At 45.8% G+C, this 25157-nt stretch overlaps 1 protein-coding gene across 1 annotated transcript in view; it reads left to right on the top strand.

Moving 5' to 3' along the window:
• Nucleotides 1–25157, top strand: part of PLXNB3 (plexin B3) — a 54870-nt gene that overhangs the window by 6000 nt on the left and 23713 nt on the right. Inside the window, exons 3-15 of the mRNA XM_079958636.1 lie at nucleotides 2923–4020; nucleotides 4137–4316; nucleotides 15328–15453; nucleotides 16222–16322; nucleotides 16420–16552; nucleotides 17008–17164; nucleotides 19170–19278; nucleotides 19814–19925; nucleotides 20269–20397; nucleotides 21216–21426; nucleotides 22075–22247; nucleotides 23235–23386; nucleotides 24755–24860. Coding sequence (XP_079814762.1) covers nucleotides 2923–4020; nucleotides 4137–4316; nucleotides 15328–15453; nucleotides 16222–16322; nucleotides 16420–16552; nucleotides 17008–17164; nucleotides 19170–19278; nucleotides 19814–19925; nucleotides 20269–20397; nucleotides 21216–21426; nucleotides 22075–22247; nucleotides 23235–23386; nucleotides 24755–24860 — 2787 coding nt within the window. The remainder of the gene's footprint in view (nucleotides 1–2922; nucleotides 4021–4136; nucleotides 4317–15327; nucleotides 15454–16221; nucleotides 16323–16419; nucleotides 16553–17007; nucleotides 17165–19169; nucleotides 19279–19813; nucleotides 19926–20268; nucleotides 20398–21215; nucleotides 21427–22074; nucleotides 22248–23234; nucleotides 23387–24754; nucleotides 24861–25157) is intronic.

Genomic DNA, 25157 nt, shown 5'->3' with positions numbered 1-25157 from the left:
TTGCTATTCCGTGCTAAGAAGCGAGGACCAGGATTCCTGAAAGTGTGTGTGTGTGTGGTTCCTTTTGTCTCCCTTGCAGCCCCACCCCTGTGCCATTGTCTGCCTGTGTGTCTCTCTCTCACCTTCCCCAGGGATTTTGTGTGTGTGTTGGTGGTGGTGTTGCTACATGCGCTGCCTTTGCTCCCTTCCAGCTGTTGCCAGGAGGGAAGGGGTGGGGGTTACTGTAAGCTCTCGTTTCTGTGCTTCCTGCCTGCCCACCCCCACCTGAGACTGGGCGTAGGGGGAGATGGAGGGATGAGACAGAAGGTTTGGTTTCCAGCCAGGATGTTGAATATCTAGGTTCTGCACCCTCCCCTCCTCCAGCAGGCAGATGGGCCCATGTGCTGGGCATTGAGATAATATGGAAGGGTGGTGTTTGTGTGTGCTTTGCTGGGTTGGGAATTCCACTGGGGAGGAGGGAGTGGGACAAAGCACCTTCACATCTGTGTGTTTAGGCAACAGCTGGGTCAGGGGAATTGGAGCAGAGCAGAAGGGGGAGAGGTGTCCCGTCCCCGTCCCCCCCGCCGCCTTAGGTGCCATCTTCCTGATGGCATCTGTCTGGGCCCTGCGAGGGGGTGTGCGTGTGAGGAGGCGGCTATGCAGTTTCCTCGTTGTGAATTACATTCTTTGCACACTCGTTTGCTTCCTGTGCTAACATGCAGATTGGCTTGCCAGTTCACACTCTTCTTCACTGGCGCTCTCTTTTTCCTGCCTTGGCTCCAAACTGAGATTGCTAAACCTGTAGAATATCCCTATCAGTGCATTATTGCTTTTTTAAAAAAACCAAAACCAAAACAACCTATTAATTAAAAAGTAGTCCCATTTCTGTCTCTCCTCTTCCTGCACTTGTGAGCACACATTGTGCTTTGGGTGTCTTGTAGGCATTGCCTTTGCAGGCCGTTTAAAGAATGGCAAATAGAAGCAAAGGCCAGAGTGAGGGGCTGGGCAGTGATGAAGTCGAGAGCATCCTCGTGCTGTTCATGCCCCCATTGGCCACTGTCTCCCGCCCGAGTTGCTGTCTGAGCTGTGACCTCGCTTGAGGGAGGGGATTAATTCCGATGGGATGTGGCTTAATCGCCTTCCCTGGGCCGCTAAATCCCAGTTGGTGTTGGAAAGGAGGGGGAGGACACTCATTTCCAAGGTGAAAGCGGACTGGATCCCCCCTCCACTCCTTCCACTTCCTCTTGGGGGTAATTTGAGCGGCTTCTTGCAGCACCATGTGGGGAGACAAATGAAGGCAGGAGTTGGTGTCTGAATGATGCGCTCAACTCTTTAAAGTATTGGCCTTCGGGAGGGGAGGGAGAATTCGGGCTGCTTCAGGCAGCAAAATGTCTTGGGTCTGAAAGGGCAAAGTGTGGGATCCTGGGCTCACTGTGGGAAGGAGGGACTGGAGTCACCATTCTGCAGCATCCATTGTGGTGGGCAGAGCGGGGGAGAGGAATAATGTGCAGAAGTGAGCACCAGTTGGGGAAAAGGGGCACTGAAACTGGACATTGAGAGGCATCCTAAGTCAGGGAGGTAGAAGAAGTGTGCCAGGACTCCTGGGCAGGGGCATAGGAAAGGGGGCGGGGTGGGGACGGACTGCCCCAGGTGCCATCATGAGGGGGGTGGGAGTGACAAATTATCAGGGAACAATTACTGCCCTACGAGGGCGGTTCATAAAAAACTTTTTTTGAAAATGCCTGCTCCAAACGCCTGATCCTACTACACTATGAAATTTCATGCATATCAGTTAATATCTTGACCCTCCTCCACGAAAACATCTGTTTACGTGTCCTTTTTCCTATGTCGTGAAGGCTGAAATTTCAACAAAGCACATGCCTTTGCTAGACTCTTTTTGGGCACCTGCTAAAAGCATTCTTCTTTAGGCAAGCATAACTAGATGCTTGGAAAGTTGAAGTAATTTTAATCTTAATATTTTAGCTTTTGTATGTTTTAAAGTAGGATTGTTAATTTTTCTTGATTTTACTGCTGTGGTGTTTTTTGTTTTGGTAAACCACTTTGCAGGTTTTTAAAAATAAATTTTATTAAATAAATAAACAATAAATAAATATAAATAAAATAACACAAGCCAAAACACAATCCATCCTGTAGATTTAAGTATCTGTCCATAGTCGCCTACTTCTTATCAGAGGCTCAGAATCCACATTCCTTTGTAAGAAAATATGAAATAATGTAAAACCATTTTTGGAGGCAAAAAAAAAAAAATCAATGTGGTGGTGGGGGGGGGACACAAGAAATTTTCCACACCTGGGTTCTTGGTGCTGCCTTAAAAGTGTGGTGCACAGAGGATGCAAGATTGCACCTCTTTACTACAGACCAGTCTAGACAGTCCCTATCTTGTATTCACAAATGGCGATCAGGATTCCAACTTCACTTGTAAGTGTATAATTGGTGGAGTGGAAAGAGATCTTCTTTTGCCTCCTCATTAACCCACCCTGACAAGAGAAACCAGACAAAACATCATCAAATTGGCATTGCATCTGTTTTGCACAAGTTAGTCTGGTTTTACTAGCCCTGGGGAGCAGTAAGGAGAGAGTGTCTGCCCAGACTTTTTGCCGAATGTTGATGGGTGCACTTCACTTCTCAGTGTCAAAATCCAGCAGCGGAGCCTTGATCAGCAGATCCCCTTGAAATGTGGTACAGATCCTATCCAAGGAAAAAGATCTGGTGCAGAAACCAGACTTTATCTCCAGCTTGGTGATTCCCACACAGCATGCTATGCCACAGTTCTGTGCTGGATGAGAGCGGCTAATGAGTCACAAGACTTATTTGAATAAGTAAATTAAATGACTCCTTTGAGCCTGGAGTTTCCACACGAAAGAGGCTGCCTGCTGTGTCTCTGAGTGCTAATCATGCCTTCTTCTTTCTCCTTCTGTCCAGGATTTGGCCATGTTCCTAGGCCACTTGCTGCTGCCCTCGGTGGTTGCCCTGACACTCCTCCTGCCGTCATACCCAGCTGCTCGGCCCCCTTCCTACCCATCCTTCTTGGCCCCCAACACGACTTTCAACCACCTGGCCCGAGCCCGGGACACAGGGGCACTGTATGTGGGTGCTGTCAATGCCTTGTACCAGCTGAGCCCTGAGCTGAGGCTGGCAGGGCGTGTGCGAACGGGGCCCGCGCAAGACAGCCCCGAGTGTCTTCCTTTCCGCGACGCACGCGACTGCCCCCAGGCCCGGCTCACGGACAATTCCAACAAGCTGCTGTTGGCCAATGAGTGGGCCGGGGAGCTGGTGGTCTGTGGGCAGCTCTTCCAGGGAGTGTGCGAGAAGAGAGCCCTAGCAGACATCAACAAAGTGCTATACCGTCCCGAGGATCCTGGTGACAACCAGTTTGTGGCAGCCAACGAGCCGCGGGTTTCGACCGTGGGCTTGGTGGGGCAACACGATGGCCGTGACCTGCTCTTTGTGGGTCGTGGGCTAACTGCAAAGCTCTCCGGGGGCATCCCACCATTCACGATCCGGCAGCTGGAAGGACCCCAGGCGTTCTCCAATGAAGGGATGGGCAAACTGGTGGTGGGGGACTTCTCGGACTACAACAACAGCTACGTGGCGGCCTTTGCCTCTGGGGGCTACGTCTACTTCCTGTTCTCTCGGCGTGGAGCAAAGGCACAAATGGAGTATCGCCCCTACCTATCGCGGAGCTGCGTGGACGACACTAACCTCTACTCCTACGTCGAGCTGCCCCTCGAGTGCCGGGACGCAAAAGGGCATGTTTACAATCTGGCTCAGGCTGGGCACTTGGCATCCGGCTTCCCCGGGGACGAGGCAACCCTCTTTGTCGTTTCAGCCGCTGGGCAGGGCTCCACTTCCTCCCCGACAGCGCAGACAGCTTTGTGCTCCTACAGCTTGGGCGAAGTGAACGCAGCCATGGAGCAGACACGGCGGCTGTGTTACACTTCGGCTGGAATTGGTGCCACAAATGAGCAGGAGGCCGCCATTGAATATGGGGTGACCTCCCGCTGCAATTATTTGCCTAAGGTGAGAGAAAGGATGGAAGTGATTGCCTTCTTTCCGTGGGGGAAGAGGCAGGGGGCAATGGAAAGACTTCCCTAACCCAGAGGTGGCTGCATTCCAACCTTTCTGTTGATTTCCAGGAGTCGCCAGTGTCTTACCCTTGTGGGGATGAGCACACACCTAGTCCCATTGCTAGCCGGAAACCACTGGTGGCCGAGGCTCTTCTAACTACCATGCCAAGACTGACAGCCGTGGCGGCCATGATAGAAGCAGGTCATACCATCGCCTTCCTTGGAGATGGTGTTGGGCAGCTGCATAAGGTAACGGGCGACGCAGTGACAATAATCTGAGCTGTGTGCTGTAATCCTGCTGTGCTGCTGATAGCTTCCACCCAGGTGTGCACCTGCTAAATGGGTGTTTGTGTTACTGTTTTCCTCCTCCCCCCTTATATATTTGTTTAAATTTATTTAGCCCATATTTCTGCATAGGTGGTTTTGTTTTTATTTTGGGTTCATCCTGTGTGTGGCAGGATCCGTAGGATGATTTGGAGTGGAGAAGCAGCAGCAGCAGCAGTGGGGAGCAAGAGTACCTGCAGCTGCTTCTGTGCTCCAAATCACTGCTTCCCAAAGCTGTTCTTCAAGGAAAATTAAAAAGAGAACTCGTGTGCTTGTGTTCACATGTTTTCATTCATATTTGACTTATTGCTTACTCACTTCAGTGTAGGCAACTTGGTCTGTCTGGATCCATGTTCTCTACATTGACTGGCCTTGATCTTGAGGAGTTCAGGCAAGGTGGTCTCCCAGCCCCAGCTGGAGATGCTGAGGATTTAACCTGGGACTCTGCATGCAAAGCAGTTGCTATCCTACTGATCTATGTCCCTAAGTCTGTAAGCGAGTCAAGAGTTAGACCCCAAACTGCGTGTGCCTTTTGATCTTGCTTTAACTTCTTCAATATCCTAGAAGGGGGGGGTACAGGGGGAAGGCAACTCCATACCAGAAGTAGATACATTTCTGCAGTTTGGAGTTTTCAAACCTCTAATTATGCCTCTGATCCACATGTGTGCAGAGCTTGGTATAATTTCTTCAAGGTCTGGACCTCTTTTCCTCCAAAGCGCTCCGAGTTTGAGACTCTGAATAAGTTAGCATCTGTGTGTCTTAATCCCACAGTACAATTTATTTGCATAGGCTTGGGAGATGCCTGCTACATGTGTGAGATAAAAAGTGGAACCGCTCATGCTGTTTGCAAGCTGCAAAATTTGGTATTGGTCACTAATTCAACATCCTGAGAACCTCCTCCTCTCTCCCTCTCTTCAGAGCAAGTCTCTAGCTATATTGGTGCAGAAATAATTGTTTAAGTAGGTGGTTGATGCCTAGTGATGCTTCTGAAACCAGAGAGGAGACAAAACTAGTGTAAGGATTGGTCACTGCTCTTTCCCACGAGTAATAGAAGCAAATTGTAAACCTGTGCAGGCAAATGAAGCACATGCAGATCGGCTTAAGTTTTGTAATTCCTTTCAGATTATGGAGTATAGCTGTTTGGAGTGCAGAATTAGTTCACCCCGGAGCAGAAATTTAGCTTTTAAAAAATGCAAGGTGTGTCTGGCATATTTCCTTCTCCTCCCGAGTCTGAGATTCCATTTTCCCACAAATTAAAGACCAAAAGAATATTCTACAGAGAGGGCTGATTTGGCACATCCTGCCTGTAGGGGTAGGACTGGGTTTGATTTTGATTTTTAATTGCGTGTTTCAAGCCATTTAAAATTGCATGTTTCATGTGTGCAGTGCCAGCACCTGCTTCCAAGCAGGCTGTCCCTCCCTCCCTCCCTCTTAGTCTAAACCTGAGACCTACTACACTGCACAGAGTGAAGGCTGTTGTGTTGCTTATGCTGGAAGCATATTGTAAATTTTCTTGCATTGGGATGATTGCTGCTTCTCTTTTGCCATATGACAAGGAAGAGCTAAGAGTGGAGGATTTTTAAAAATTAAACTAAGTGTATAATAAGCAGTTTCTCCAAATGGGTCACAGAGCAGGAAGCCCCATAAAAATTCTCCTCTCACTAAGAAGGAAAGTGATAGGAGATCCTTTCATGGCATAAAGTATTTACTGCAACTCTTTCAGCTCTGGAAAAATTGCTCTTGATTCCTGGTACTGAGTCTAGAAGAACCTGGAGACTTAAGAAGGCTTGTCGGCCTTTTAGAGTTTTTGCTGTCTATGGCTTTGCCATACTGTATTCTGTCATGCGGTTTCCCCTTTGGACTGGCCACTTACTAAATAATGTTTAGTTGATTGATCTGCCTTTTAACCAATTTTCTGATTTCAACCTAAGTTTTTAGGCTAAAAAAAAGAACCAGTATAAGCATATTGGGGGAGGGGGATAATGAAGGAAATGTTAGACAGAACATTACACTTTAGTAAACAAAGGCAGCCATTTATTCCTCCCTCTTTTCTCAGGGAAAACCCACTGTGAGCTCTAAATCAGAACAAATGTCAATCCGGATTCTGGAGGAAACCCACATTGCTGTTTGTTCTGATTGAACACTGAAGAGGAAGTGAGGACAAACCCTTTCAGTAACAGTCCAGGACCAGCATAACCTAAAAATATGAGCATGCTTTACTCTCAGCCCCACTGTTCTAATATTGCTGATTTAACTAATTAATTAACTGTGGTTACTAATTTTGCTCACTATAAGGGCCTAGGGCAGTGATTGATCCACTCTTCATACCAATTGATGCTTGTAGTCCAAGGTTCCTATTCTCTTCCTCTCTAGTAGAACCTCTCCTCATATCCCAAAACGCACACACATTTGCCTTCAACCTAGAATCAGTGGTGCCCAGTGTGTTAGTGTTTTCTGTCCAGGTGAGAAACTGCATCAGTAACATGGGTTAGTTTTCCCGCATAGTTCCTCAACAGCTGCAGCCTTGCACTGCAGTTTATTCAGGTTTAGGCTGGAGTGCATAACTTTGGACTGCCCAGGGACAGGCTTTGGCAGAATTGAGTATCCTGAAAACCTCAACTTTCATTTGTTAAAGCAGGTTTCTAGGTTGGAGCAGACCTGTATCTTAGGGGCAGACCTCCTTGCATTTTGGGGACTCAATCCTCTGTCGCACTTGGGTGGCAAATGCTGACCTGAGGTCCTGACCGTTAGAATAGCCACTACTAGATGGACCAGTAAATAAGGCAGCAGCATCATGTGTTCCAGCTGCGGAAGTAGCCATCCACATCGTTACAAATTTATCTGGTGAAGGTCTCCAAAGCCAGCCTGGCGCCGAGTAGGATTTCCAGAATCCTGTCAGTCATGCTTTGCCCTCCCTGCCCTGCCCTGTGGAGTGGTTTCAGACTGTTCTTTTTTTGTACAAAGGTTGGGTCCTGTGAAAACTCATGGCTGGGAGAAGAGAATTGGCCTGTGTGCTAAGCAGCAAAGGAGCAGTCATTCTTGTCGTACCAAGGGTCCGGGGTGTGTGTGTGTGCAGCTCAAGAACAGGGCACAGATCGTGCATGTTCGCCATGTCCATTTCCCCAGTAATGAGTCAGCCATTGGCTACTCTCCACCACCCTGTCCTAGCTGGTCTGGGGCGTAGCACCCACACAACGTTCGCTATTGCTGGGCATATTCTCCAGGAACATGAGGGTCCTACACATGAGCAGCCTGCTGCCAGTTTGGAGTGAGGATGATGCCAAGGGGTACTGGGTGCCCAATATTTTCTGCTGTCCCATTTGTTCCTCCAGCTTTCATTCATGCTATTTCATGGTCCCATGTAGTACGGATGAAGTTCTTGCTCCTCTGTCACCCCTTTGTTCTCCCATATAAGTTTTTCTGGAGTAGTTTAGGGTTGAAGTGTGTGGGAGGGAAAGGGATATGTGCAAGGGTGGTCTCTGTCTTTGAGTAGAGACCCTCTCCCACTCTCTGCTTCCTGCTATGTAGGCTCCCAGGACATCTGCCCCAGGCACTCTGCTTGACTACCAAGCACGGATACAGGGCAGGTTGCCTTCTTCCCAGAAGAGATCCCCAAGGCTCTTGGCTGGGCCCTCTTCTCTTTATCCCTTTCTCTTTCGCCTGTTAGCTCAGAAGATGAAAAGCAGAGGTGACTATCTCTGCCTTTTGTTGGGTTTCAGCCTCTCTGATTGTCTTGTTGCTATTTGTGATTGTGTTTTATAATTTTGTTAAAATAAATTGCTTGAAGCTCAGGGGTTGTGCTGTAGTTTTTTCCTTTTTTATTTACTCTGGGTAGTGCTTCTGTGCTTTAACTTGGGAGTAGAGAGCCTTGGGCCCTCCAGATATTCCTGCGTTACAACTCCCATCATCCTGGACCATTGGAAGGCTGTCCAGCAACAATGGGCCGGGGGGGGGCACTGGTTCTCCTCCCCACTCTTTTCACTTTTTTCTTCTTTTGTTGGAGCCACTGCAAATACTTTGATGAGAAACTTTCTCATCAGCATCCCTCTCGGAAGCTTGAGCTGCAGGAGAAGGTAGTGGCAGGGGATTGTTGCTACAGTTGTTCCATGGTTCTCAGGCGCTAAAGCAGAGCTTTCCAAAACTTTTCATGTCAGTGACACACTTTTTATTTTTTTTTATTTTTTATTTTTAATAATTTTTTTTATTGCATTTTCCACAAAAAAGAACAAAAAAGCAAATTTTCACAAACATTACAAAAAAGAAAAATTTTCACAAACATTACAAAAGAGAAAGAAAAAAGACATAAACAAAAAAAGAAGAAGAGAAAAAAGGAGATTTTAACATAAAAATAAACTCACTTTCCAATTATAACCTTCAAAACCTTATTTTCCTTACTTCCACCCGCCTCCCGATCTTGTATTCTATGTAATAATTAGTTCAGCAAGCTCAATCTTTGTTCGTTTTGATTCTTGATCCCTCCCTTTGTGCTCTTATTTAACTCAGTCACTAGAACCCCTTCTTTTCCTTTTCAATGTCCTCAACATTCAAAGATTTTACAGTGTTTTTGTAAATAGACTTTAAACTTCTTCCAGTCCTCTTCCACCTGCTCTTCTCCTTGATCTCGAATTCTGCCGGTCATTTCAGCCAGTTCCATATAGTCTATTACTTGCATCTGCCATTCTTCCAGAGTGGGTAGATCTTGTGTCTTCCAATACTTTGCAATGAGTATTCTTGCTGCTGCTGTAGCGTACATAAAGAAAGTTCTGTCCTTCTTTGGCACCAATTGGCCGACCATGCCCAGAAGAAAGGCCTCTGGTTTCTTCAAGAAGGTATACTTAAATACCTTTTTCAATTCATTATATATCATCTCCCAGAAAGCCTTGATCCTTGGGCACGTCCACCAAAGGTGAAAGAATGTCCCTTCAGTTTCTTTGCATTTCCAACATTTATTATCGGGCAGATGGTAAATTTTTGCAAGTTTGACTGGGGTCATGTACCACCTATATATCATTTTCATAATATTCTCTCTTAAGGCATTACATGCCGTGAATTTCATACCGGTGGTCCACAACTGTTCCACAACTGTGACACACTTTTTAGACATGCATCATTTCACGACACAGTAATACAGTTTTACTAGAAAACCAGAGGTTAAACTAACCCCTTTCCAGCCCTGGGTGGAGTGTGGGAACTTTTGTGTGACACCCTTACACACTGCAGCTGCCACACTAATGTGTCGCAACACACAGTTTGGAAAGCTCTGCACTAAAGGCTCTTCCAGATGTCCTTTTTGTAGTGCATTCATGTTAGTTTGTGCTTGTGCTGCTATCGGGGCAATTATACATGATCCTGCTGTCAATATTGCTTACGCTGGTGAAAGTTTCAGTTTCCTGCTGAAATCCTGTAACTCATCCCACAAATGTTTCAGAGGTTTTCTCCCAATGTAATTGTGCTGCAGTGTAAGACTGCCTTTCTAGATGGCAATAATGTGATAATACTGAGGAGGCTTGACTGAAAAACTAATAAAGCAGGATGGTATGTGGATGGTCCAGTACAGGTATCTTTATCTTATGCGAGGGTCAGGTTCTGGGGTCCATGTGTAAATGTAAAATTTCAGGAAGCCAAGGAGCCATTGCCCCCCTGCAGGTTGGAGGGCTGCTTCCTGGGCTCTGGGAAGGGCAGTTACCAGTGCCTTCCCATGACCTTTTTGGAAGTCTTAGTTATCAGGCTTTGGGTAGGAGCCTTGAGGGGAATCTAGGCTGCTGCCAGGGCCCTCACACTGCCTTCCCAAAGTAAGCAAGGAAAACCTGCTGGGTGCCTGGGTTGGGGGAAAATAAATACATGGAGGGTGGGGAATGGTGGGCTTACTCTGCTCTCCATTTATTTACTTACTTTTCCTCTACCTGCGCGAAGCTGAAATCATGTAAGTGAAAGCAGAGTACAGTGCTTGTTACCTGCACACGATCCGTCACTAATGGGGACCCTAAGAATGTGTCCGGTGTCTCTTTCTGTTGTGAACATCCCTGGGATCTTTGAATGAAGGGCGGTGTACAAATTTACTAAATCTTCTTCTTCTTCTTCTTCTTCTTCTTCTTCTTCTTCTTCTTCTTCTTCTTCTTCTTCTTCTTCATTTCCCCTTCCTTCAAGGATCTCCTGTTTTTTCGTTGCAATGAACCAATGGGGTACAGTTAGCTGAGAGACCATAGTAACAGACCCAAGGTTACCCAGTGAACGTCATAGCTGACAGGGAATTTGAACCCGGGTCTCCCCATCCCTCACTACACCGCACTGGCTGTCCAGGGTAGCATGATGTCAGCCAAGACCCTCCCAGACAAGATCTCTCCCACTTGAGGGCAGAAAGAGGTTTCTGGCAGGCAGAGCGTTTGGATGGCTACCCAAGTTTCTCCCAAGTCTGGACTCATGCTTCTTAATAGTGCTACCCTTTGTTTTCTCTCCCTCTGCCCACAACAACCACATTTGTCTATTCTCTTACACTTTCTTGGCTTGATGACTAATCCTCATCTCTCTGTTTTGCCTTTTTTCTGGTTTCATCCTCCCTCTCCCCCCTTCCCTCCCCTTATTCTCAGTTCTGGCGCCCATTCTTCTCCCCACCCCTCACTCCTTCTCATTATCTGTTTTGCCCTTGTTTCTCCTTTTTCACATCCCCCTCTTCACCGGCTTCTGTTTCCTCAATGGATCAGTTTGAATGTGGCATTCAGTTTTTTCTTTTTTAAAAAAGCTTGGCTCTTTCTTATCTACTTTCCCTCTCCTTATTTGCCCCTTAATTGTCTTTGCTCTACAGATCTGGGCTACTTGTTTTTACTTCATGCTGGTGTCCTTTTCTCCCTTTTTCCCGCCCCTTTTTTTCTGGAACTCCCTGTGCAAGTGTCTGAAAACTGATCTCCTCTGCTGAGCCTTTAATCCAGCCTTGCAAATAAGCCCATAAAAATTACTAGCCTGCCGAGCGGCTGGCAGATGAGGGATGGGAGAACTCTGTTCTCTCCAGCAGCTTGCTGCATTTCTAGGCTTGGTGTGCTGGGAAGGGCAGCCCCCTTTACTTCTGTGCTGTGTGCAGAGGAGAGAGGGAGCGCTCCATCCCCTCCTCTGCCAGCCTGCTCACTCAGCTGCATAGCATTCCATGTGCTCATCTGCATCAGTGGCGTAGCGTGGGGGGTGCAGTGGGGGCCGGCCGCACCAGGCGCAACATCTGGGGGTTAGGGTTAGGGGGCGCAAATCCACGGGTTAGGGGGTGCAAATTACTTGCCTTGCCCCGGGTGCTGACAACCCACGCTACGCCACTGATCTGCATACAGTTCCTTGTCACCAGTTCTACCAGCTATTGCTTAAATGCAACCCATCTTTAACCTCTGATCTCTGCCTCTTCTCAGTCTTCTTTGGTGTTCCTTTCTTTATAGTTCTGTTTTTGTGTTTGGTTTGAGATTGTAAGCCCAGGGGCCTGGCTTTGTTCTCTTAACCTTCATTATTCTACAGTGCCTTCTGTCTATAATTATCACCATAAACATTATTGTTTTATGCCAACAGGCCAATGCAATTGTTTAAAATCTATCTTGAGTAGCCAGTCAACGATTGTATTGTATTTTGTATGTTGCTGGTGTTTTGTGAGAGAGTAGTACAGAAATCCTTTTATTTAAATAAATACATTATTCTCCATAAATGAAAGGAGTAGGGCAGGTTTTGAAAAGTAAAGAAATAATAATACAGTAAAGATTTATTCCAGTACCTGACGAATGTTTCTTAGTGCCAAGCTTGGAGGTTATTTTATCTTTTTAGTACAAGAATATGCATAATTCTGCTGTAGTATCAATCAGGCTTGTGTGGAATCTAACCCAAGTCGCCTTTGGTTTAATTGACCATTTTGGCCTTGAATCATGTTTCTCTCACAAGTCCTACATTCACATTTCCAGAAGCAATTCTATGTGATAGTATGATATACTTGGTGGGGGGTGGGCGAGAAGACACCTCAGAACTAGATTTTGCTAAATTACTCTAAAGTGTCTTAAAATTATTTTATTGCATTTTTATCCCACCTGCCCTCCAAGGAGCTACAGTGGTACCTCAGGTTAAGTACTTAATTAGTTCCGGAGGTCCATTCTTAACCTGAAACTGTTCTTAACTTGAAGCACCACTTTAGCTAATGGGGCCTCCCGCTGCTGCTGCGCCGCTGGAGCATGATTTCTGTTCTCATCCTGAAGCAAAGTACTTAACCCGAGGTACTATTTCTGGATTAGCGGAGTCTGTAACCTGAAGTGTATGTAACCCGAGGTACCACTGTATCCCATAACGTCCCTGTGAAGTCAGTTAGGTGGAGAAAGGCTGACCTGAAGGGACACCATGATCTTCATTGGAAACTGGAGCCCAGAGTCTAACTTTGTAGCCACCACACTGTGTTTAGTTAGCTATCACATAAAGATTAATGTCCCACATGGTATTTATTTTAAAAACCATAATTTTGCTGGGATCTCTTGGTATGTTAGTCTTTAAAATATCAATACTGGATATGACTTGACTTGGGGTGCCTACATTTGTGGCTCGGTAGGCATTCCTGAGCTCTTGCCTGCGTAGTTTTCTACACAATGGCCGTCTTGCGTAACCATGGCCCACATCTCTGCTAATCTGTTTGCCTTCTGCAAAAAACACCCTCTTCGGGTAAGATTACTATCACTTGGAAGATGCGTGGGAGGAGAAGGTAGTAGTTGACATTCACCATTTTACACCCCAGAAGGACACTTCCTACAAAGAACTGCATTAACAGGGAGTATCAGTGCTTTCAGAAACTATTGCAACCTCTGTGAAATCAGCCATTACTCCGCAATTGTATCTCTTGCTACACACCTTTTTAGCATTCTTTTGCAATCAAAGGGAAACACCTACCATGCTTAACAACCTGGAAATCTATGGTCAGGAATGTGTGTGGGCACCCAGAGCTGAGTAAGAGCCAACATTTGCCTACCAATTCAGCTTCAGCCTGTATTTATGGCCACCATAGGCTTGTCCCCTGTATCAAGCAGAGTCTGTAGATCAGAATCTTGGAAGATTAGCCCTATAACTCGGCAGCAGTTAAATCTAAATTTGTCAGACTAACTTCAGAATTGAGGAACCTGTGTTCCTTCAGATTGTTGCTGTACTAATGCAAGTTCCATAATCCCTGATCAAGAGTCACACTGGCTGAGTGATGGGGTTGGACAACAACATCTGGAGGGCCACACAGGCTCCCCATTCCTACACCATAGCAAGGCTGCAGCCAGATGAAAACAGAGAATGTGTGAAGGGCTGTAGCTCCATAGTAAAGCTGAACCCAGGGATTTATGCATAGAAATCACTTGTATGCTTAAGTTCCTGGGTTCAGTCCTTGCTGTCACCAGTTAAAAGGATCCCGGACTGAAGGGCTTAGAAAGCCACTCACTTCCAGTGGAAATGAGTTTCCACTCAAAAGATGGATAACAATGGCTGTTTTTGTAGAAATTTGCAAAGAACTAGTGCCTGAATATGCTTTTTCCTCCTCCCTCCTCCTCCCCTTTTCTTTTGTGCAGTGTCTCTTAGATTGTGAGTCAGAGGGCAGGGTCTCTTTTGTTAGCAGTCTTATGTAAACAACTCTGGGAGCCTTTTCAGCTGAAGAGTGAAAAGTGCTTTAAATAAATAAATGGTGTTCCTATCTAGTATTTGTTTAGTGGTCAATCCTATGCAAGTTTACCCAGAAGTAAGTCAACTGTGTTCAATGGGCATTATTCCTAGGTAAGTGTATTTAAGATTACAGCCTTTAAATGTTCTTTTGTTGGTTATTAGATGTTATCCAGCAATTGCTCCCTCTTTTTCTGTTAAGAGTACTGGATTCTAGGTATCACTTTTGCCTTTCTCTTTAAAAGCCTGCAGGCAGAGACAACATGTTTTCTTCCTTCCTTTCTTTCTGGGTGGTGATGGAGCTTTTTGTCTTTCTCGTGCTACCAGAAGGGCTGGTCTTCCCACTAAGCTGGGTTGAGGCAGCTGCCTCAGGCATTAGATGTTGGGGTGCCATTAAAGGGAAGCAAACTTTTATTTAGTTTATAGGTGTTGTTACCATGGGACAGGGCAAGGGAATCAGCTGGATTTTTATTTTGTTCATATCTGCCTACCAGTTCCTTTCTAAGGTGCCCTTCTACCATTTCCCTACGACATCTAAGTTATGTACACACACACAAACACAGAAGCAGGTACTGGCTGCAAAACAAGCCTTAAAAACCAAGTCAATGAATGCAAAAGAGCTACCTGTGCATAAATAGATTTGCATAAGTAACTTTTTGGATAGGCGTTGGGACATTTTTACCTTAAATGGCTTTTATTTTAAAGGTTTATTGTCCCATTTCCCAAGAGCATCTCAGTCCCAGAGACCAGGAGAAAATCTCTTCTTCCAGTTAACCATACTTATCAAAATGCCCTTAACTTGGCATATGGAATCGAGACCGATAGAAGAAAAAAAGCAAAACCACACAGAACCCAAGGCAAAGCTACGTAGGATAAACAACATCGTGCTGCCCTTCCCCTCTTCTCCAGCCATAAAAGGCCCAGAGCCTCTACTTGGGGCTTCTGTTTTCAGTGGTAACCCCATGTTGCTTATAACATGCTGCTTTGGGGTACCCCTGGAACTCCCAATTGCCTAATTGCCTAATTAATAGTCGGGGTGGTGAGAGTTGCAGTCCAGCGATAACTGGATGACACCCCAAAGTGTCAACAGGGTTGATCCAAAACAGGATCCTTTTTTACTGACTGTGGTCAGCGGTGGAATTTGAGGAGGAAGAATATGTAAGTACAAGGACCTACATAGGGTGTTAACCTATGTAGACTATTTCCAGAGGTGCTTAGCCTCAGAGGCCTCCTTGTTGTCATGTGCTTCCTAAACAACTTTTTAATAGGCACTGATAGTCCTTACTCATTTCTCTAGGTTTACCTGAATGGCACCGTGGCGGAAGTCTACAGCACTGTTCCCACTGGCCAGCGTTCCCCAGTCAATCCAGACCTGCTACTGGATGGCAGTGGGGCCCACCTGTATGTGATGACAGCTTCCCAGGTGTGTGAGTAGTCATGGGGCACAATCCCCTTCTCCCTTTACTTCTACAGCACTTCTGTTTGTCATCCTCGGTTTGGATGCAGGAAAGTTCTGCATTGTATCTGCTTTTGTTGAGTTTTCATAGGACTCCCCATAAGTTCTTTTTATGTTGAAAACTTGCAGCATTGCTGTGCTGCCTTGTGCAAAAAAAACATTGTTATGTGCTCAGAGGTAATGTAAGCGCTGTTACTAGATTATGAGATGGTACAGAGTTTATAACAATCAATCTCCTTTATTGGCATAGAAAAAGTGCATGGATCAGAGCACAAAACAGTTAACGAAACATAGTAGGAGATACTTTAGGATAAAACTGTCCAGACATTGTGAGGTACGAAAATGGCTTTTAGGACCTATGGTGACATACCCTGGTTTCTCTTCAGATCATATGGTACAAAGTGAAATAAATTGTAACTTAGAATGTATTTCTTTTCCTGTATCATATTTAGCTTAGTTCATTGGTGTTGTCTGGAGTAGTAGGATAAGACAGTAAGGGTGACCTGTAGTGCCAAACTTCCTGCCACCTCAAACTCCACTCCTGTTTTAACCATCCTTTTCCTTATCGATACCTTTTCTCTCCCACCCCTTTGCCCTTGGCCTAAAACTATTCCCTTCTGAATATATCTGAAATTTGTAGAGGCCGATGCAAAAATGGATGCAAAGTAGCCTAGATTCTACTGATGGTGGTGGTTTTTGAGTATATAGTGTATGAGTTGCCTTTTTCCAACCCAGGTCTCCAAGGTCCCAGTCTCTGAATGCCCTCACTTCCAGGACTGTGCCTCCTGCCTGCGCGCCCAAGACCCCTTCTGTGGTTGGTGTGTTCTGCAGAGTAGGTGGGTCTCAGATGAGAACTAGCAGAGTGTGCTTTATTTCAAATTAAAAGACACACCTTCTTTTTCTCTGTCTCTAATATAATTGGCTGATTGGCAGGTGTACCCGGAAGTTGGAGTGTGAGCGCCATGAGATGGCCAATCACTGGCTTTGGAGCTATGGAGCTGAGAGCCAATGTTTGAGAGTGGAACAGATGTCACCAGCCAATCAGAGCCGAGAAGAACAAACAGAGGTGAATGTGGAGAGTCAAAGGTTGATTTTGATTTGGGTTGTGATTTGGATCAGGTGGTTATTCACATGTTACCCTCTTAATAAGCATGTGTGTGGAATGAAGCATCTCAGTGTCACCTAGGTTTTCCTCTAACACACATTGTTCATAGCATGTATATTGACATTGATGCCTGGGAATTCCTTTCCTTGTGTTCATCAAGTTCTGGCAAAGATTGATCCCTAGCTGCTACCACACTCGCCCTGTGCCTGAGAGGGATCACCAAACATTGGCTCACCAAACATTAATTTACTTAAGATCAGTGATCTGCTTTTATTTCCAAAGCTGCTCATACAGTCCTCCTAAAAATAACTTAAGGAAAATATAATATTAAGACCATAAAAAATTAAGCCACAAAAAAGTGGCCCAGCCAATTAAGCTACATTCCTATAAAACGATGTGTCTCCTGCTCTGCCCAGGTCTCCATGTTGGTCCCACGTCTCCCTGCACTGGCAGAGGGAGAGCAATACCACTGTGCCTTCGGGAGCCAAGACAGCCAAGCACACCTGGAAGACTCCTGGGTTCGCTGCCTCTCACCTGTTCCCCAGCAGGTGCCACCCACCCAAGAGGGCAAAGGTGAGCCAGGAAAGTATGCCTGACTTCTAACCTTGCAATACAGTGGTACCTCTGGTTACGTACTTAATTCATTCCGGAGGTCCATTCTTAACCTGAAGCACCACTTTAGCTAATGGGGCCTCCCACTTCCGCTGCACCGCCAGCACGCGATTTCTGTTCTCTTCCTGAGGTAAAGTTCTTAACCCGAGGTACTACTTCTGGGTTAGCGGAGCCTGTAACCCAAAATGTTTGTAGCCCAAGGTGTTTGTAACCCGAGGTACCACTGTATTGTACCCTTTACAGCTATTGTTTCCCCTAGAAGAGGGATGGTTTTTCAGTGGGACAGCATCTTTGGATGAAGGGCAGTATATAAATTTAATGAATAATAATAATACTGCGATACAGATAAGGAGCATGCCCTTGATCAGTGTGGCTATTCTTCCTTTGAAAATAAAATTGACCCAATATGTAGCTTGTCCCTGATTTCTCCAGAACAGCTATCACTAGGGTTGTCAACATTTCAAGCAATCTTCTTCTGTGCCTGTAAAACAGCAGCTTGATCTTCTGCAACTAGCAGATGAAGCTTTTTGAAGTATGTAGATAAACCTGCTGAATGTCTGCTGATCAAGTTCCTCTTAAAAACACAGCAGTAGCCCCCACTTGAAAAGTTGGCAATCTGTTTATTGTTTGCTGCTTCCACTTTGGCTTAGTGCTGACAGTCATTAAAGTAGAATTATGAAGTTACATACATTTGTTAAACTGAAAAAGAAATTGCTTGATATCCCTCCTTTTTAAAAACAAAAAGGATGTTCATATGCAAAAAAAAGGGGGGGTGCGCTAAAATATCTTAAGTAATTAATCTATGTGGACTGACCTTGAACATGTGCTCTAGGTGTCATAGTAGGATTACTGTGGGGAATTATATCCTGGTGCTATTCTGTTTTCCAGCAGGCAGTAGGGGAGCAGCGCTTTTGCAAAGTATCAAGCCCAACTGTTGATTCTTCTGGCAAGGCCTTAATAAACCTCTGGGAGTTCATGCCCAGAGGCATGTGGAGGCTTTGCTATGAGTGCCATGCTTCAAAGCCAGTCCTGTTGCTTTTGCCAGGGGGTTGTAGGGAGGAAGTGCATCTCCCCTTGTGTGAATGTATTTACAGTGCCCCACATTCTAGGCCAGGTATCCCCAAACTCAGCCCTCCAGCGGTTTTGGGACTACAGTTCCCATCATCCCTGACCACTGGTCCTGTTAGCTAGGGATGATGGGAGTTGTAGCCCCAAAACAGCTGGAGGGCCGAGTTTGGAGATGCCTGTTCTAGGCCATCCATGGACTCCCATGGAGGCTTATAAACCAATCCAATAGGTATTAACTATCCCCCCCCCCAAAAAAAAAGTTTTAGATGCTTAAAACAATCCCAAAAACCTTTTGGCAAACGTGGGGCTAGTTCTTATGCCTACACCAAGGCCTAGTTCTCACATGAGGTGTCACCTTGTGCCTGGATCTACCACTTCAGGCTACAGGTTGAAGCAAAAGAAGCTCAGGGACAAGTGTGCTAGTCCCTGACATTCTAGTTTTCTCTGTGGAGGGTTTTTTCCTACGGAATCTCAACTTGCTGACTGAAGTGGTGCAGCCCAGACACAGGTTTGCCACCTTGATAAGAACTCTGACTTGGTCATCTATTATATTTTTATCACTGTAGTGGAAGGCAATCACATCCACATGTCCTTTGAGTCTTTTTTAGCTTTGGGCATCGTGGCCTCCCTTCAGTTGCCTTTGCCTATTCTCAAAACTATAAAGCCATCTGAGAAAATGCTTATCTGTTACCCAGCAACCGTTAAATGCTTCTGGCCTAGACCAAGAGATAATCTCTGAAGGGTCTTCACCAGAAATGCCTAAATGGTGGGAAAAGTCAAGAGGCCATTGGTGCGCATGCATGCTGATGCTGTTCAGAGGGTGTGTGGAGGTAGCCATTCATCTTGCATTATGTGTCAGTGCGAGGAAAGTTTCTTACTGTGCTTTTCCCCTCCTCAGATCATGTGACTGTGGCGTTGGCCTTGATGTTCCAGGACGTAGTGGTGGCGTCTGTGGGATTTTCCTTCTATGACTGTAATGCTGTGAGCCAACTTGCTGATGCCACCCCGTGAGCGAATGTTGAGTGGGGATGAGGGCATTTGGGGGGGAGGGGGCTGCAGGTTGGATATTGAGAAGCATCTGTAAGATTTTTTGTGAGGGTGGGAGGTTGGAGGGGGTATAGTAGAACTTGCCCTAGCTAGCAAGAAGCTTGTTGAAAACAAAACTGTGTTCACTCTTTGTACTAAAAGGTTGAAATTCTGCACTAAGGAAAACTGAATTCTGGAACTTTCCTATGAATTATGCAAATTAAGCACATGCATATAATTGCTTGTTTTACATAAATTATTCTGTTTCTGAGCAAGAGCAAAGCAGAGATCTAATGCCCCATTCTCTGTTGAAAACAGTCTCACTGAATGTCCCCCCCTAGCTTTGAAGATCTCACCTGACACTTTGAAGCATATTCTTGCTGCCTTAAGCTAGAATCTTGCTTGTTTGTTAAAAAAAAAAAAGTATGTTTCACCTCCCTTTCTGAACTTGCTGTCCACATACAGTCCTGGTTAAAGATCCTTTTCCTTTAACGCCCCCCCCCCCTTTTCCCATAGGTGTGGGACATGTGTGGACAGCCCCTGGATGTGTCATTGGTGCCCTTCTAGTCACCGCTGTGTCCCTGGAGGGCCCTGCCCAGATGGAGAGGGGCTTGTGTACAATCAGAAGGTGAGTAACTGTATAGCACAGGGGTCAGCAACCTTTTTCAGCCATGGTGGGGCGGACTATATTTTTTGGGGTGGAAATGAACGAATTCCTATGCCCCACAAATAACCCAGAGATGCATTTTAAATAAAAGGGCACATCCTACTCATGAAAAAACACACTGATTCCTGGGCCGTCCACGGGCTAGATTGAGAAGGCGATTGGGCCGCATCCGGCCCATGGGCCTTAGGTTGCCTACCCCTGGTATAGCAGGTCCCTCCTTACTTTCCAGAATAAATTATGTTGGTGGGGGGAAGAATGGGAGAAATGTTTCTGCATCTAAGCCCTCTGTGTCTCTGTGTCTTAGTTAACTTCTGAAGAGCCCCGTGGTGCAGCTGCCTGCCCCAGTGTGGGGGGCATTGGTGAGACCCACCTGATTCCTGTTGGTGTAAAAATGCCTCTGAACCTGGTAGCCTGGAATCTGCACTTGTTGAAGGTAAGTGACAAGATTAAAAGTCCTAGAAGTTACTGGTGTGTCTGTGTGTGAAAGGAAATAGGGCTTGACAAGACCTCTTGGGACACAAGGGGCTCTTCATTTCAAAGTTAAAATGCACTTGAGTCTGCCACGTCTAAGTACCCAAGGAATGTGTCATTTTTGTATGCATGTTCATAACTTTTAAGGGAATCCATACCCCAGGGATGAGGAACTGGTGGCCTTCTAGATGTTGTTCCACTACAATTCCCATCAGCTGCAGCCATCACAGACAATAGTCAGGCATGATGGGAGCTGCAGTCCAGCCACATCTGGAGGCTCACTTGTTCCCCCAGCTCCTCTGCAGAACGCTATTCCCAAGATTGTGTGGGGAACTGTGGAAGTTTGAACATGTTTCAGATTGGTCTTGCAAATGAGCTAGGAATTTGAAGACGTGTGCTTGAGTGCTATTTTAATATTTTAAGCCTGGCCTGTCTCACAGGGTTGTTGTGGGGATTAAATGAGGAGGGGGAGAACCCTGTATGCCACCTTAAGCTCCTTAGAGGGGAAAGGTGGGATATAAATGCAATAAATAAAAAAATAAAAGTAGCTGCAACATCATACATACCAGTTATTTCTATGCAAGTCGTGCCTTTGCTCTCCTCTGAGGGGCTTCAGCTTGCAATGACAGATGTAGTTGGCATCGCCCCACTGTGTTAGGACTGGCAAACGAAAGAACAGGGAGAGCAGGACTGAGAGTGAGCAGACTTTGTGGCAGGACTGGGGAAGGAGAGGGCAGGTGTGGCGTGCAGGGCCCTGTCTCACCCTGTCCTCATCCTCAGGCCCCAGTGACACTCTCCTGTGTACTGGAAGTGGAGGGAACCCCGGTTGTGGTTCCAGCATCCCTGGAAGAAGGGGACAGGGGAACATCCCGTCGTGTGCAGTGCCTGCCCCAGGCATATAACTACACACAGCCTGCCCCTGAGCTACATGTCCCTCTCTACATCATGATAGGGGAAGACCGGCGCCTTGACAGCCATGGAGACCTGCATGGTAAGGGATGATGTCCTGTGGAGGTTGGATTTTATATATATGTGTGTGTGTATATATATATATATATAATGTTGTGGTTATGCCTTTGTGTGTGCCACAATTCAACAGGGAGTGCAGAATGTGGTACTGGGTGCAGGATTCAGTTTCATGAAATCCCGTTTTATAAATTTCTAAAGGAAGAATGTAGACTTCTAACCCTCACAGCTGCAGAAAGATGCTTAAACAATTATGCACAGAGCCTTGAAAGCTTGACCTGGGGGTGGTAAGATTTTCAGTGGTTGGAGATGCGCCTTCAGTGCCCTGTGCAACGCTGTGCCCTTCCCCACCATAACAAAACTAGAAGAAATCAGGCAAAATAGTAAACCCCATGTAAATGATTATGCAGAATAAGCAAACAAATTGCATAGTTGATGCAGGCTGCGTAATTCAGGTTTTCTTGGTGCAATTTCTTTTTAAAAAATCAGCGCATGGTATACTAAACCCTGGATATGTCCCATCACTACCCTTGAGTTGCTCAAGGCCCTGCAGTCTTGCACTTTCCTGCCTTCCCTGGGTTAGGAATGAACAGTTGCTGGTCTGGAAAAGGCAATATTAACAGTATGACTTGAATCTGATATTCACTGCTTACCTTCTTGCCTCCTTCTCCAGTGACTTTGTACAACTGTTCTGCTGGCCGTTCTGACTGCAGCCGCTGCAAGGCTGCTCCCCAGCATTTCCGCTGCATTTGGTGCCAGCTAGGAGAGGTGGCCAGCTGCATCTATGAGGACCTGTGCCCATCCAAAACTGACGTAGCTGCTTGCCCATCACCCGTCATCCACTCGGTGAGAATCAGCACAGTTAGGTCTGCTACTCTGGTTAACTGCTCGTCCATTTCTTGGGAAGTTTTTGTATAGAACTTGAGCTGGGAAGCTGACTAGGGCCCACTTCTGCTAACAAAAAACTGAGACCATTTTGTAAATGAGGTTTTTGTTTTTCCACAATCAAGCAGAATATAAAATTTATGAAATAAACAGTACCAGTGCTTGTCCTGTTCAGATTGCTGATGGTGCACACCACTGAATGCTTCTCCATAGAAAAAGTTTTTCTAAATGTAGAAAACTGGCATGTCAGGGAGAAGGGTTCTGGTATAGCTTTTATCCTGACATCCAGTTTTCTGTGAGCAAGAGAGTGTGTGCTGTGAGTATTCAGATATGTAACCCTTGACCTGCAGTCTGAAGTTGTCCACTTAATACCAGTTCAATGGAAACTAGGCCTCAGCCTGTACTTTGTGTGTGTGCATCTACGTCCTTCCCAGTCACTCATATATCTGGTAGACTAGGTTATTGCCTGAGAGAACTCTTGCAGTAAACCAATTCGTCTCTAGTCTGCTGTCAGTGCTTTTTGTATCTTTTAGTCCAATCTGGAGCAGGGAGGACTTGGCTTGGTGCTATACGCCCAGTCTGGGTGCTACTACTAAATGAGGTGTAATGGGTGACCACTGGAAAAAGGGGCCTTCTCAGAATGCCCTCCCCACACAGGTTTGCCAGGCCTTGTGGTCTTTTTGGTGCTCGGTGAAGACTTTCCCATAGCCTCCACCCCAGGCTTTTCAGTTGCAAGTTGCTGAATCCACTGAATTTTAGGTCAGTTGTATACTTATAATGGCACTGTGTTTTTCTTTATGTTTTTTAAAGATGTTTTTATGCTGAATTGTAAAAAAAACTGGAATCTGTTGGTTGTTTTTTATCCTCATGATTTTTATTATTTTTATAAGCTGCCCAGGGAACTGGGCAATACATAAATGCTGCTAATAAAATATTCCTGCTTTCCAGATCCACCCCATCACTGCACCCTTGGAGGGGGGCCTGACTCTCACAGTGACGGGATCCAACCTCGGCCGTCGCTTTGAGGATGTGGCCAAAACTGTGACTGTGGCTGGACTGCCATGCATCCCTGATCGGGCTCAGTATCTGGTTTCTACCAGGTAAGGAGGCCTGGGAGAAGGGCATGGCTCTCCAGTGTAAAACATTGAAAACCAGATTTTTATTAAGGGCTACAGAGAGCAACCAATTCCAGCCAAGAAAGTTGAGGCTGAGGAACCTATTTTGTTTCACTGATTTGCATATCAGTTTTATTTGGTATTATGCATGTAAAGCTATATCAGTTGCATGTGTTGTTGAATGTTTACTGTGTAGCATTCTACTGATTTTCATTAAATGTGAGAAGTCTGAGCCAGTAGCCTGCTTTATCTATTTAAAATATTTCTTAGCCTCTTTTCCTTATTCAGGATAGTGTACAAAAGTGAATCAAGCCAACTTACACATCATAATTCACCACAAGGTCTAGCATCTTGTTTCTTCCTGCAGCAGCCAGGAGGGCGTGGAGGCAGTAGCCCTTTCCCTAGCAACTGACACATGGTGGTTTGATACTTTTGGATTGGGAGCTTCCAAACAGAGGCCTTTATTCATCTATCCTCCTGTGGTTTTTTTTCCCTAACCCTCTTGTAATGTCTACCAAGGTAGTGCCATTCAATGCATCTTGTGGCAGCAAATACCATAAATTAATTTACATGTTGTTGCCTGTCCTGAACTTGTTGCCTGTCACTTTTATTGGAAGGCACTGAATTCTAGCGTTACAAGGGAGCTGGAGAAAATTTATCTGCTCACTTTCCTTACCTAATCCATATCTTTTTAAGCCTTCATATTGTCTGTCTTTAATCATTTCTCCTCCCTAAACCCAAAAGCCCCTACGCTTTATAGCAGTTTCTCTAGCTTATCTGAATGCTTAGGTTTTTGAATAGCATTCCTTCTTGCCAGCCTCGAGAAAGAGGCTAGTCATGACTCCCACTTTTCAGATGGAGGGCTGAGGACAAAATAGAAAGCTTGGCCTAGCACCACTCACTGGATCTGTGACTGAGCTAAATTTGAACTCTGGTCTCTCATGTTCAAGTAAACGCTAGGCACAGAAACTGAAACACATAATGAGTAGTATTCAACTAAGTTTTACTCAGAGTAGACTTGTTCAGTCAGTTTCATCTACCTGGTTCTGTTGCCAGAAGCCAGTACAAGGACTCTAGCTAGTGCAATGGGGCTTCTCCCACACCTCCCCCAAATTCACTCTGCAGGGTCGGGAGAACCCCCCAGTATAGCACATAGAGGAGAAAAGGGGAGATCACTCCATCAGGCAAGCAGAAATGGTTGAGTTTATGGGATGATCTCCTTAGTGCTGTGTTTTGCCTCTTCTTCCTCTTCTGGTCCACCGGCTCTATCACTTTTGTCCTTGCTCTTCAAAATGTCTGCCATGGACTTTGGCAGGCTCCTTCATGACAGGGCCTTTCTGCTGTTCTCTACAGGATTGTGTGTCATGTTTCTCCTGGAAAGCGAGGCTTATCTGGCCCTGTCCAGGTCACTGTAGGAGACCGTCCGCCAGGAGTTTCTGAGACTCACTTCACTTATCAGGTCAGTATCTTACAGAGGACTGGCAGATGCCCAAGGGGTGGGTCTAAGGAAATACTCCAGCTTGGAACTGGGGGACCAGGCCAGAGATAAGCGTATTTGCTCCTAGTGGTTCCCATACACTGTAAACTTCCTCCATGTCACTACTACTTGAGAGGGAAATGGGAGGGAAAAGTCAGATGTTGGCAACACACACAAGCATGTCCCATTTAAACCATGGTTTAGTGAGATGTACATGAGCAGGAAGGAGCCCCTGCGAGCCTCGAGCTCAGGTGCTTCTCTCCCACTTCCCTTTCTCCC

Source organism: Podarcis cretensis (genome assembly GCF_951804945.1).
Source record: "Podarcis cretensis genome assembly, chromosome: 17".
Lineage (NCBI taxonomy): Eukaryota > Metazoa > Chordata > Lepidosauria > Squamata > Lacertidae > Podarcis > Podarcis cretensis.
This window is presented reverse-complemented; position numbering and strand designations above follow the sequence as displayed.